Here is a 14,440-nt window from a genome sequence, read left to right as displayed (position 1 = left end):
GACAGGTTTGGTGAGAGGAGTTTGAGAGTAACACACATTGGCTTTTCAGACTTCTACTGAGAAAAATACATTTTTATATATAAGGACATTTTATGTACAGACTTTATAGATTAGTTTATATCTGGGATTGGTCTCACACGTCACCTCAACCATACGTTTTAAATTATTTTACATGTTCATGAGAGTTATATGAATGATCTTTTAAATAATCAAATGTTTAGCTAAAGCTTTGCACTCTCGCACAGTCTGATAACATGTTGCCAAATATTATGGTGTGACAATTATCCTATCTTACTGTATATTCATCGTGCAGTATAGGATCTCAGAGAAAACAAAGCCTGTTGTTCAGGTTTTTACGAAGTTTGCTTGTCTGAGCACGGAGCCAGGAGAAGACTCAGGTGCAGCAGAGAGAGACAATCCCTTCCCATTCAGAAGGGAATAGACCTGTCAGTCCTGTAAACCCTTGAAGAACCAACCAGTGGAACCACATGCAGCCCTCTTAGCACACAGCACAGTTATCTGGTGTTAACCAGGGTGGAAAGATACAAATGCAGGGAATCATCATGTAAAATGCAGGCATTCTCAGTGGGTGATGTTTGTTTGTGTTTTCTCAGGGTTTGCTGTGTTGTTGATTCAGATGCATTGCAGTAAACATCCATCATATTTCCGAGAATCACGCAGCTGGTTGTGAACTGAAAATAGGGAGTGTGCTGCTTTGTTTTGGGTTTGATAAATAGATAAGTGTGCTGTCTGTAGCCCTCTCTGTGGGATTTTCTATTCTCGGGAAAAGGAATTTTTTGCTTGTGCACAAGTTCAGACTGTATTTGAAAAAAGGCCAGCACCATGCATGGTATCTCACTGTCCGTGTGTGTGTGTGTGTGTGTGTGTGTGTGTGTGCATATGTATGAATAAATAAATGAGAAGCCAATTACGATCCTTTAGATAAAATCACCACAAACTGTAAATGCAGTCGTTTACTTCAAATGTTGAATTCTACTCCTCTTTGATGATGGAATAAGCATCTCAACACCACAGCTTAAATAGTTTTCTCTTGATTTGACTGCCTTAAATGCCTTTAATATGCTGCCTGAGGGGTGATTTAATAGTCCAGCATTAGTAGTGGCAGCATTATGAACCAAAAAAGGAAGTAAGCTAGAAGCTGAAACGCAAAAGCAATATGCAACTGGATTCAATAGCCTCACTTGTTGCTGCATTAGATTCTGAACCTATAAAAGTGCTAGAATATAATGCATGTTGGCATAACAATATTTTTGACTTGTGGGAAAATGCAGAAAATCTCATTACAGGTGGACAGTTGGGAAACGGTCAATAGACTCCTCTGACAGGCAGAAGTGTAGTGAAAACCTCTGTGTGTGTGTGTGTGTGTGTGTGTGTGTGTGTGTGCTGCTTTGCGAGAGCCCAAATGAGACTGGAGCAGACAGCTGGAGAGAGAGAGAGAGAGAGAGAGAGAGAGAGAGAGAGAGATCACTTCCTCATGCAGCGTGTCTGTATCAGATGAGAAGGGGGGGTCACCCAGGATTCCCTTGAAGCTGCTCTCAAGGAAAAAAAAAAACGTGGCAAGATTTTGTGTGCACCTCGTTTCCTGGATAGGATCAGCTCGCCACTGCTGCTGTTTTATCTTGCATCATCGATTCCTGTTGTGTGTGTGTGTGTGTTTGTGTGTGTGGGTTGTTTTTTTTTTAAGAAGATGCTGAAACGCGGAAGAAAAGTGAGACAGACTGTGTCGGGAGTAGACTGAAAGAACAAGACACGCTGTAGGAATCAGTGAAATCAGTGGAAAGGATCCATCTAGATTTTTAAAACATCAATTCACGTTTTCATTTTTATTATTTTTTTTAATGCTGAAATGCAGAAGCTACACGTGGATAGAAGAATAGAAAAGTAGCCTGATTCTCTTTATCTGCATTAAGATTTTACCATCAGCTATGGTGGTTTGATCCATTGGATCATCAGAAACACCGAAACCATTGCGGGCAGAGTCGAGCCTTTCTTTTCAAGCTACGCAGTAAAAGTTTGAAATGTCATTTCCATGAATTGTCATCGCCTGCAGGCTTCGTTTCTTGCTTACAGTAGGCTGCCACTGGCTGTGCATCGAAACCAAGCTGCATTGTTCGGTGCGAGCTGGTTTCATTCATATTTCCAAAAAAAAAAAATATATATATATATCAAGCCAGGGCTAGGGTTGAACTTTAAGGAGGGGGGGTTTTACTGTGTGAATTGCTCGAGGTTTTTGTTCTAAACTATCACAGACATCAGCAAAGGGTCGGTCTCTAAACTCCGGAGAGCTGGGCTCTATGAAGATCGCGACACAGTTGGTGGTTTTCCCTCGCAGAAATGCCAGTGCGTGCTGTGACCACCAGGTTCATGTACAAGGGGCTTTGCACTATTCCAGATGTCCTCACCTACCGGACCCCTGTTAGCCTCCCTGAGGATGAGGTGGAAGGTGAGTCTTGTTTTTTTTTTTTTTTTTTTATATGGTTGCTTGTGTTGTGGTTACAAGTTGTTATTGTAATATTGAGAGATTTTCTTTTTTTACATCCGAGTGCAACACGGTGAAGCGGTTCAGCACCTTGGAGAGCTCCTGTCGGGGTGCGCTTCTTTTCCTGACTGTGCACCTCACACCACGTCTGCTTGTGAAAAGATGAATCCGTACAGATGTTGTACAACATGCTTGACAACATGTTTAAATGACTGTCAACATCTGCAACAAGCTATTTCTGCTCTAATCGCCTTTCTACTTCTTTAACTGCTTAAATGCTTTGCATATGGTCGCTTGTGACTTTTTGGCACAAAGGATATTAATTGAGCATGACATGGTGATTTTTGTGCTTTGTACATCAATTCAAAATGCCACAGCATCCTTTAAGAATTGCATTAACAGCTAATAAGCAACATACAATATACAGCGCCTCTCGAGTTCTGCATACATCCCACATTACCAGAAACTTGTGAGGAAAGATGTTTTTATGTCCATATTCATGGCACATGTGAGATGTCAGTCCTCCTGATTTCACTTGGTGAAAACCATTTGTGCTCGAGCCAAAAGACAAGACTGAGGAGGCAGGCATACAAGATATTGACAGTGAGAAAACAAGGATGGTGGTGGACGTGTAAAATGCAGATTAACACCACCTCATACACACATCACATCCTCTATGGTCTTCTTTATGTTTGATTGATATATTGTGTTCATTACTGATTAATGGAAATGACCATCTATGACACATTGTTTTCCTTAGGTCACCTGAAAGGTTCAGGGAAGCTTTAAAAAACTCCAGCTGTAACTGTTCGGCATGGTGTTAAGGACGGAGGCTGTTGTTTGGGCAAATAGTCCTCACAATGAGAAAGCACAGCTGGCATTAATTTGGAACAAAGCCCGGCAGACTACAATAAAGAGATAACTCCAATCAGATTTGATATCTCAAAGTCTTTTATGCGAAGGGAATTCCATTTCCCCTTTCCTCTGTCTATAGGTTGCCCAGGCCCACAAGTGGCTGGCTGCCCTTGCATACAGACACTCGACTGACATTGAAAATCCACTATCTGCAATGACGACAAAAATGTAATTAAAAGATTGACTATGGAAGAAAAAAGTAGAAGAATCAGAAAAACAGTATTTGGTGTTGCAGGAGTTGCACATCATCACTGATGATGCAGCTTTTCAGGTAATGGGAAAGGCTTTTGAAAATGTAGTTTACTATTTGAGAGCCATTAAATATTCAGAACGCAGTGAGACAGACCATTCAACCAGAAATGTATTTACCCCGGGAAGATTCACTGGGCGCATAATGTACTGATACATTACCATGGCCTCACACCTCAGCGGTGCCCAGGGTTAACGCTGCTCTACCTTTGTTGTCCCTGAGCAGCTCCTCCAACACTCTTAAAGTGTGTTAAGGAGCACACCGGTTGTAGATGTTGAAATTCTTCAATTTTCAGACCCTCAGCCAGACTGGGGGGTTTGAGTCAGCAACCTCCCACTTTCTGACCAACTACCCTTTACACTACTGCTGCGCCACTTTAACACACAGTGTGGGAGCTGCAGTGCTGTTTAAACGGATGTTGCTGCTGAACACTGCTGCAGTCTGGTACTGTATGGCTGAACGAAAATCACTCCATTGTTCATAGAGGTCTCAAAATAGTATTTTCATTCACAAACTCTTTAATTACAGCAGGGCAGAAGTTCTTTAACTGATCAATTTATTCAAGTACTCTTTATAACTATATTTATTACATTAGCATTTTCGTTGCAGTAGATTTACTCTTAGCATAATTAGATATTTTCATCATCATCTGAGATGCAGATCACAAACATATCCCTGAACTGCAACATGCTGCATGCAATGCAGCTGCTTTCAACTTCGGAAAATGAAAAACACCTACTCTACAGTATAAAGAAGCACTGCAATGGTGGGAGTTGTTTCAAGCATTCTGAATTATAAAAAACAGCAACAAATCAAAACAAATGTAGATGTTTGTACATCACTTTTTTACGTGCTCACTGTCTTACAGCTACTCATTTGATTGTTGTCCGCAAATAGCATCTACCGTATACCCTTCACAAACAGCAGTAGATTAATGTAATTTATTTATTTTATTTTCGCTTGGCGACACTGTTGCAGAGACACGCTGACTAACACACAAGGGCAAAAGGACACGCAGTACATGGTATCATGCCTTTCTATAAAAACACATTAACGGGTTGTGTCTAGGTTTAATATTGAATTGTCTATTGTACGGGTAAACCAACACAGAGTTATACAGATGATGCATAAAATATGTTGTGCACTGGATACCTAATGGTTAATGCAGATGTTACAGTACGTAACTGCAATGTTTAAGTGTTTTTAGTGTCAGAGGCGCTTTAAACTGTATCTATGGATTTAAAATAGTAGTTATACAATGACCAAAATGTCAACAATTTCAAAGTATCTGGTAACGCTATTATAAATAATTAAATCCTTAATTGGATGATTAAAGGTGACAAATAACATTGGTATAATTATTCCAGTGGCACTCTCCAGATTCACAAAGATGATCCGGACATCTTTGTAATCCTGCCACCACAAGATATTTAGCATCTTTAATCAGACATTTTATTTTGACTACTAGATCTATGCCGTGTTAACTACACTGACGAGACATTAACTACTATATTTAGACAACTCTGTCAATGCAGGCCAATCCCAGTGTAGAACATTTAATTCTATATAGACCATTCAGTAATCTTACAGGTACTATGGACAATACATTAGTAGTAGTGACAGCAGTGCGGATTACAGACGCCTGCACAGGATGGGGAGAATATTGTTTATACTGGGTGAGCTTTCGGGATCCTGATTAAGTACTCACAGGTCTTAATGGATGTGGAGTTTCCAGGGAATGTTTTGAACAGATGGCTGCCTGAGTGGGTAGGGTCAGTGGCAAGGTTCCCCGGCCATTTCTTTGCCCTTGTGTCATGCAGTTGTCATAAAGCCTGACAAGTATCCTGACCATTACTACTATAAAAGTAAGTGTACTACTGCCTCTTCTAAACAACATACTCTTGTATATTTGAGGTTTATGAGTCTTATTTCAAACCTGATTGCTTTAGGTTGTACTGGACACTGTGTTGTTAGAGTAGGAAATCTCATCATGTATGTATGGAGAGAGTTTACATCCACACTCGTGCTAATTAAGCTCCTCAGACTCTTAAAACCAGCAACATAACAGTAATTACCATATCATTCATGTTTCTCAACACATCCATTAAACATTTATGTGTGTATTTACCCTGTGTGGAAGAGTTTCACTTACTGAGCACAATTTTGTACATTTCCATGCAGATGTTGTTGCTGTGCCAAATGTCTCCCTGTTTAATGAGCACAATGTTAAAACCAAGGTCCAAAGTCAACTTCACACCATTATGTATAAATGACTGGAATATTTCTATGAAACTCTCAATGACATGCATTGAAATTTTGCCATTAATCATGTGGTGATACAATGTAACATGCAGGATTTGAAATATTATAGGTAATTAGTTCAATATGTATATAGGTGTTGAGCAATGTTTCACACTTATGACATTATGTTAAATGGTAATATTTTGTGCATGTAAGATTTAATGAATCAAATTTACTGTAATTTACATTTTTTCCACCAACTAATTTCTTATCAAATATTCCACCTTGTCAATATTTCTATTATAAATGTAAAATATAAACTGTAAATGATATTCTGAATTCTTGTTATTATTTTTTAAACAGTCCATAATTTGCAGTAAACAGTCGGATATTTTTACCACACACACTTGTTGACACAGATAAGACTCGTTTTATAGATGAATAGTCACAACTTCCTGGCAGTTACCGTCTTAAAGGTCTCTACAAGTTAGTATTACTCCTCAGTGCATCGCTGGAGGAGGATGTGAACAGTATTTATAGATCACAGTCAGCAGGAGAATCCCCCAGACATCGGCATTGTAGTGGGGTGTAGACAGTTTTCCACTTTGTATGCAAAGCTGTGTTTTTTTGTGCTAACAAATGGAGTGATATTTGCAGCAAAACTCTAAACAGACATGTGTTTTACAGCTGCCATGGCTCACATACAGTACAATCTGTCAGACCAGATTTTCAGACACTGAACTCGCACCCTGAAAAATGGTGAATGTTTTTTTCACTGCAGACCAACAACAGCTACGTTAAAAAGCTCCATCATCTTTGCCAGGTAACCAAGATTCACAGTTCCTGAACAATGTGCAGGTCTGATTCACAGCTACAGGAAGCGCCTTGTTGAGGTTATTGCTGCCAAAGTGGGTGGATCAACCAGTTATTAATTCCAAGGGTTCACATACTAGCACCCCGAGTTTTTTCTGGTTGTTTTCAATAAAGACATAAAAGTGTGTTATTACTATAGTCACATTATATTTGTTAATATTCTTGACTTGACTGTAAGCTATAAGGCTACTATGATCTATCAGTATCTCTGAGAGGTAAGAAGAGCTGCAAGTTGAGATTCATCCTAAGGCTACAGAAAATACAGCAAACTGAAAGATTCTCGTACCAAAGTTGAAAAGCTTCGACTTGACCTAATCTCACACAGCCACACTTTTATCTGATTGCAGGGGATCTATATTCCAGCAGACAACATCAATTAACAAGATCTGAGTCAGAAGCAGGACGCTAGTCTGTTGGCTCGTTGTTAGCTTAAACATGATTTAATCATGAAAACCACGAGAGGTCTGGAAAAACAGCAGCTGACAAAGTGAAGCTCAGATTAATAATGCTTAAGAATTTGCCGAAGCCATTAGGTCACGTAATTTCAACTGAGCTGTCAAAGGAGCTGCAGGTAGTGGGAGTATATCAAATACTTTTCACATCTTCACCATCTCTAGTGACTGTGTGTGTGTGTTTTTCTGACTGTGATAATGTGAGGCTGTAAATTTGTAGTGGCCAACAACGGTAGACGTGAAGTGTACTTGTGATGATGGAGTGGCTTATGTTTTATGTGTAGGTGTGATGCGGGTTTCCTTATTCTCAGCGGCTGCTGCACAATTTTATTTTAACATTTAGAAATATTGTTATTTATTTGTGTATTAACATTATTTTAATAGTATTTGTTGGCTTGAAAACCTGTTTTTGTTCTGTTGAGAGAGTCTTAATGGAGCTCTAAGAAATTATACAGCGCTTTTATTTTTGTTGCCTCTGGTTAAAATGATTCACTATTTCCCCTCTTTCATTATCAGAAAGAAGGATGTCATGGGTGTCATCATACCATTATTAATGCAACCATCAGGGAGAGGCTCTTATTTAATGGAAAGAGCCTGATTCATCTCGGAGTTAATATTTTTTATCCTCTAACCAGTTCCACCTCAATAAATAGCTTTTTGATAAGAAGACTATGTTTCTAATTTGACTAACCTTAAAAAAGAATTCACATTTTTTACTTTCAAGTAGAACAGAGGGCAAATGCAATCATTTGTCACCTTTAAGTTGAAGGTTGCAATAAAAGCTAATTTAGTGTTGTTCATTTTCTATGGAAAAAGATGTGTTTCTGCTGAATTTATTTACATCTCTTTCATCATGGCACCTGGCTGCATCTTGGATTGACACAAACAATTCTTTTTGATCCTGACTAGGTGAGTGCAATTAGAGGGAAGACCTGAGTTTCCCTTTTTCTGGGTAAACTGATATTCTCTGTCTGAATGTGACCGATCTAAACTACAACTGATCTGGATTATAAACAGCCACATTTGACATCTGATATGCGTTGTAATAACGTGGTGGCCACCTTGAGATGAAACCTGTTGTGAACAGTGTCTTCTAGTTATGTTCATTTAAAGCACTTCTACAGTGCGTTTGGACACTGCAGACTGCCTGTTGTTATTCTCTAATCTTTAGTTCCTGTGGAGAGAAGAGACCTCTTCATCTACCTCCTGCTGTATTAACTCTATTACTGTGTCCTGTGCAATGTCATGATTGTTACTGAAGGTGAAGAGGGTGTGGTGGTATGTAGCCGATGCATTTCCTCAAGGATAACTTTGTTTTATTTCTTGTTTAAAACAACTGTTTAGCCTGGCAATATTTCATCCAGTGCATAGGAGTCACGGGCTGATGAGTTTTCTCAGCAGATCCACTAATGATACTCTGCAGCGCCAATAAAAGAAATCACTTGAGAACACTGGATTAGCTTGTTGTGGTTCCATTGATTTGCCCTTTTTTTTTTTTTTTTGAAAAAACTAAATTAAATAAACAGTAATGTTGGTTGTATATAGACATCATCAGGGGGTGTTTACAACAAGTACACAAAGACTTCTGATTGGACTTATTATGACCGAACAAGCAATGAGTTGTTTTGAAATCCTGTCTAAAAATTTGAAAAGGTTACATCAGTGGAATAACGATCAGGTCCCAGACTCACAGAAAGTAGAAATGGACAAGACAAGCTTCAGTGCTTATAGTTAATCTCTGAGATCCTATTACTCTGTATTAATCAACACTTAATACTGTCATTCAAAGCAACAGTGTGACATTGGTGTAATTGTAAAGAAAACCGATTGAAACACATCTGTTGTGGATTTTAGTCAATTCATGAATGTGTAAAATATCAAGGTGATGTCAGTGTCAGTCTCACACTCTTCTTCTGGCTCTAAGCCATTGTTTGGGATTTCCCCATCTATTCAGGTGGAGAAATTCACTGGCCTTTCTGCCCATGCCAGTGGCACCAACACGATGCCAGCGTGCAGCAGTGGGCACCTTGGCATCAGTGTCCATCACAGACATTTTTAGCTGATAAAGAACCAGCATGAATCATTCTGTCAGTCGGTCATAAAGGTCAGTAGGATCTGTTGGTCCTCATGTTCTGTTTTAGCTCACTTGGAAGGTCAGCAGACTTTTAAGTCCTGGGTTCAGATGTCAGGTTGGCAAAAAATGCTCTTTGTTGTTTGAGACAAATCAGCTCAAGCTTGCAACAAATTGCACACGGGCTCATAAAAAGTACATTTCAGAGGACTCAGAGAGGGCAAGAATTAAATTGTGAACAAAGAAAAGATCTAAGACCAGGTCAAATAACCTAAAACAAACGGCTCCATGTTGAAGAGTAGATAAACATCAGCGATGCTTTTTGCTCTCCGGGAAACAATCAGCATTAGGAATCTGTTGGCAGCTGTCGGCCTGAATTGCCATGAAATGATCTGTCAATATTTCATTTTGCTCTTGCGTGGAAACATTTGATGAACTGGTCGTGTGACTTTTGTTTTAGTACACTGAAAAGACGGTCGTGTAATATATGCTGTGATGTTATTCTGTGTCATTTGCTTTACCCCTTTGTGGCTCATAGTAAAAAGGAGAAAACAAAGAAAGGCACACAGGAAACATATTTTCTTATTGTCATATTCTCTGTTTTTGTTCATCACTGTCGTGATTGGTTGTCATCATTTTTATGTCCATGTCACTGACTCTAATACATAATCCAATTTATTCCCATGTGATTAATATGATGCACCATATTTGTCATTGTGGACACACCCATGACCATGTTTTTATCCTTCACTTGACTCTGAATACTGATGACGTATTTAGTTTGATTCAGTGTTACAGTCAATGTCATTACCTCAAACTACAGACACTTGCATCTTTTATGACCAATGTGCCACAGCATTTTAGTCACCGATGATATTTCACAGCAATAATGTAATGTTAATGATTTGTATAATAGTATTTAACAAGCTGGCATTTCAGCGTGTGCTGTGAAATTGCCTTTTTCTCATCAAATAGCACAAAATTAACATTAAAAGTCTAGTAGTACAAACCTTGATTACTTGCCGCTGTAGGGAAAATAACAAATGAATGTTGTTTTTGAATTCCTGTGATTACATACAACACAAGGTGTCATGCCCCAACCCTGACTCTAGATAACGAAGCACTTGCATCTCACAGCAGTGCAAGGTTACTTTGGTTCTCTGATCAAGGACTCACAGTGCAACAAAAGACGAGTCTCACTTTAACCAGTTTTTGGGTGTCTGTTCTTAAGTATCACATATAATATGCACATGCATTGTTATATGAATCAGAATACCTTTGTGAGGCTTCTAATAATCAGTAGTTGTTAAAACTGTATCAGAGATGTGTTTCCAGTGCTTTTTTACTTGTATTATGTTGCACCATATGCTGTGTCTGCCTGCTATGAACCCATAGAAAATGTAAATGTTGACACAGCTTCCATAAAATCTCTGTAAATGAACTGTCTGTCTCTGTGAATATCAACATCATGTAAATGAGACAGACAAGTGGAAAGTGGAAAAGAGTATAACAGAAAAAAAGTAAAAGCTGCAAAATTGTAGATTTAAAAGTTAAAACACGTTAAGTAAAAAACATAATGTGTTATGTATGGGTTTATAAGTGACTCTGTCTATATACAAAAGTAAAGATAGTGTCCTTGTTATGGTTGCATCTTTCCTAATAATCATTTCTCATGGTGTGAAACAATCAGTAGTCCAGCCACTGCTCAGCTGGTTTAGTGAATTCATTATTTGTCGCTGACATCAGAGGTCATGACATTGAATCTAGGGTGGTGCTGAAGGAAGATAACAAAACTCAAGCAGCACTGCTAGCTGTAATTTAGACAAATATGTTGTGTCTGATATGTCAAGGTTTGGTGCAGACAGTTGTCCAGAAGAACCTCGATTTATGCCGACCTCTTTTAGTTTAGTCCATATTTTCTCACAGGGCTATAGACTCCTACAAAGGGCTATCACTTGTAAACTGTGATCTCCCACTCATTTACCTACACAAGATGGATGGTCAGTGCTTGTCTACTCATGGATTTGCATGCAAATTACAGGTAGAGCTTGCCCAGTCACACACTTGCATGCACATTAGTTGTCACCACCATGGAAATACTCTGTGTAATCCAGTGCTTTTGTGCTTTTGTGCACACATAAAGTTCAAATTATGTTAATACAAGCTCTGGGTTTAGGAGTAGCATTTAGGGAAGTGAATTTAGGATTTAGTCTGTGCTTAAATTTGTCAGCGTGTTAATTTTGATGATGTGAAATGAGTCTATACATTATATTATTTAAGTAATAGAATAGTACCTGTCCAATTGCCTGACTTGTTTCATGTAGTAACATATGACTGGAGTCTTGTATATTTGAGGATCTGCATCAAAAAGAGCCACTGAGGTTCTGCCTTTGATGTGCAACTGCTCTTTTTACCACTTCAAACAGAATACTGTAAAGCACAGTCAGGACAGGAGCCAAATGGCAGTGTTTATGGATTATTTACCAAAAGATGGTAGCAGATTCAGTGGCAAGAAAAAGTATGTGAACCTTTTTCATTTCATGTTTTTTCTGCATTAATTTGTTACAAAATCTGATTTGATCTTCATCTAAGTCAAGAGTATTAACAAATACAATGTGCCTAAAATAATAACACAAAAAATATCTGATCTGATCTCAGATCGTGTCTTTACTGAGAACAACCAAAAAAAAACCCACTTCAACTTTTTGAGTTTGCTCCGCACAAAAAGAATACGCTTATGTGAGCCAAAGTAGCTCTCAGAGAATCTACAATCAAGAATTGTTGATTTACATAGAGTTTGAAAGGGTTACAAAGTGATGTCAAAGACTATAGAAATTTGCCAGCGTACAGTTAGGCAAACAATCTACAAATGGAGACACTTTGGGACTGTGGACACTGCAGCTGAAACTCTGTAGAAGTTGAGTGATGCAACAGGACAATGACTGAAAACACACAACAGAATGGCTTCAGAGTGGCCAAGCCAGAGCCCACACCTCATCCTAGAAGTGATGCTATCGAATAACTTGAAGAGCCAGACACATGAGACGTCCATCAGATCATATTTTATGACAAATGAATGCAGAAAACCACAACATGTCCATTTTTCTTGCCACCGTAATTATATGCACAGGAAGCTGCTAACAGCCTTTTGTTACAGTGAGGTAACAATGAAGCTATGATCACTGTAACAGACATTAGCTTTGTACACACACTATTTTATTTGAGTGTTGTGCTTGTCTCACTCAGTGCTACAGAATAGGATATTATAGAGTAAACCACTGAGTGACTGTATTGTTGCTTTCCATGGGCAGAAACACTCAAAAGCAGTGATCTGTGTCTGGCTTTATAGGAGAAGTTGTACTTAGCCAGACACTTACTGCAAAATGCCTTTACACACACATACAACTACATTACAGTGTGTTAAATCATGTATTAAATGTTTATATAGTTCTTATAAATGCTAAACACGGGAGTGCTCAGACTTCTTTACTCCAAGTCTACGTGTTCCTACTAAAGTACATACAACTGCTACTGTACAAGTGTTACTGCAATTGGAGTGAATTATACACTCGCCTCCCTTCTTCTTCCAACAGAGATTCGTGAAGCTTTCAAAGTATTTGACAGAGATGGAAATGGCTTTATCTCAAAGCAGGAGCTGGGGATGGCCATGCGCTCACTGGGCTACATGCCCAATGAGGTGGAGTTGGAGGTTATCATCCAAAGACTTGACATGGACGGTACGTTTCTCTCAAGTGTGATGTGACACAAGCTCATGCACATAATCCAGCACGTGAGCTGTACAGTGACATGTCTTCATGTGTGTCTGATTCGTCAGGTGATGGTCAGGTCGGCTTTGAAGAATTTGTCACACTGCTTGGTCCTAAACTCTCTGCTGCTGGAATGCCTGATAAGTTTCACGGAGCAGACTTCGATTCAGTGTTTTGGAAGGTACCTGTTGTCACACGTGTTGTCTAATCCAGTCTGTACCCTTTATCTGTGTTCATTAACTACTCTCTTTCCTCTACAACATTTCCTGAGGGGCTTTTCTGTTGTTTTTTTAATAAGGACCCATCTGCCTCAAGTTGAATGCAGTCATTTAAACAGATTCTAAGTTGCTACTTTGACTTTTCTTGTACAACGTCTTGGTTTTCAAATGACCTTGACAGCTACAACATGCTGATTATTACATCACATGTGATGTCTTCATTCTTGCATTTAGTTGCATAATCAAATAATTTATTTCACGGATGGAAAAGCCTACTGCAAAGTCAGTAACTAGCATTCACTGCCGAGGGGCGAACCACCACAACCAATGTTTATTGCTGACCCGCAGTTTGTTTTCATCACTGTGGGGTATTTTTGGCAGTCATCTGTTAATTATACCGTTTGTGTTTTTCTTTCTGCTCTCCCAGTGTGACATGCAGAAACTGACTGTGGATGAGCTTAAGAGATTGCTGTATGATACTTTCCGTGACCACCTCACCATGAAAGACATTGAGAACATCATCATGACTGAGGAGAGCCACCTGAACAGCCCAGAGTCCCATGTGGACATCGACAGTATGTCTCAAAGGATTTACTTCACACATTGTTCAATTATTTTTAGACCCTCTGGTGTTCTAATATTTTCTCTAACTCTTTCTTTCCACAGCGAGCCCAACACAACAGGAAAAACATACGTGTGTGCGTAAAAGCCTGATTTGTGCCTTTGCCATTGCATTTATCATCAGCGTTATGCTCATTGCAGCAAATCAAATGCTTCGCAGGGGAATGAAGTAAACTAATATTTAAGGATGGACACTGAAAAAGCAAACGCTAACCAAGATAGTGGTTTTTGGTTTCGTGCAAAAGTTCCAGCACTCACAATAACACTGTCACAGCTTCTCTCTGTAATGGATGAACTGATGTCACGCTGTGGTTCTGTATGACCACTAATCATAGCATACCACGGTAGAAAGAATAAAAGAAAGGCATTTCAAGGGCTGATAAGTATCCTACAACTGTGGTATCTAATCCAAATGTCTGCATTTTCTAAGAAGTATTTCAGTGTACAGTATGTGCTGTAGTAATAGCTGTGCTGTGTCTAATATATCGAAACAGTTAATGTTGTTCATGAGAAGGCGTCCAATAATGACTTG

General features: G+C 39.0%; 1 protein-coding gene across 1 annotated transcript; it reads left to right on the top strand.

The window, feature by feature from the left end:
- Positions 1 to 2,331: 2,331 nt before the first annotated feature.
- On the top strand, positions 2,332 to 14,081 carry cabp7b (calcium binding protein 7b). The gene is made up of 5 exons (XM_026356127.1): positions 2,332 to 2,464; positions 12,896 to 13,039; positions 13,138 to 13,250; positions 13,715 to 13,862; positions 13,954 to 14,081. Exons 1-5 carry the CDS (start codon positions 2,356 to 2,358, stop codon positions 14,079 to 14,081), a joined length of 642 nt encoding a protein of 213 aa, XP_026211912.1. The 5' UTR covers positions 2,332 to 2,355.
- Positions 14,082 to 14,440: the final 359 nt, after the last annotated feature.

The sequence above is a fragment of the Anabas testudineus genome, chromosome 12 (genome assembly GCF_900324465.2).
Source record: "Anabas testudineus chromosome 12, fAnaTes1.2, whole genome shotgun sequence".
Classification (NCBI taxonomy): Eukaryota; Metazoa; Chordata; class Actinopteri; order Anabantiformes; family Anabantidae; genus Anabas; species Anabas testudineus.
The sequence above is the reverse complement of the archived record's forward strand: the minus strand, read 5'-3'. Positions and strand labels throughout refer to the sequence as shown.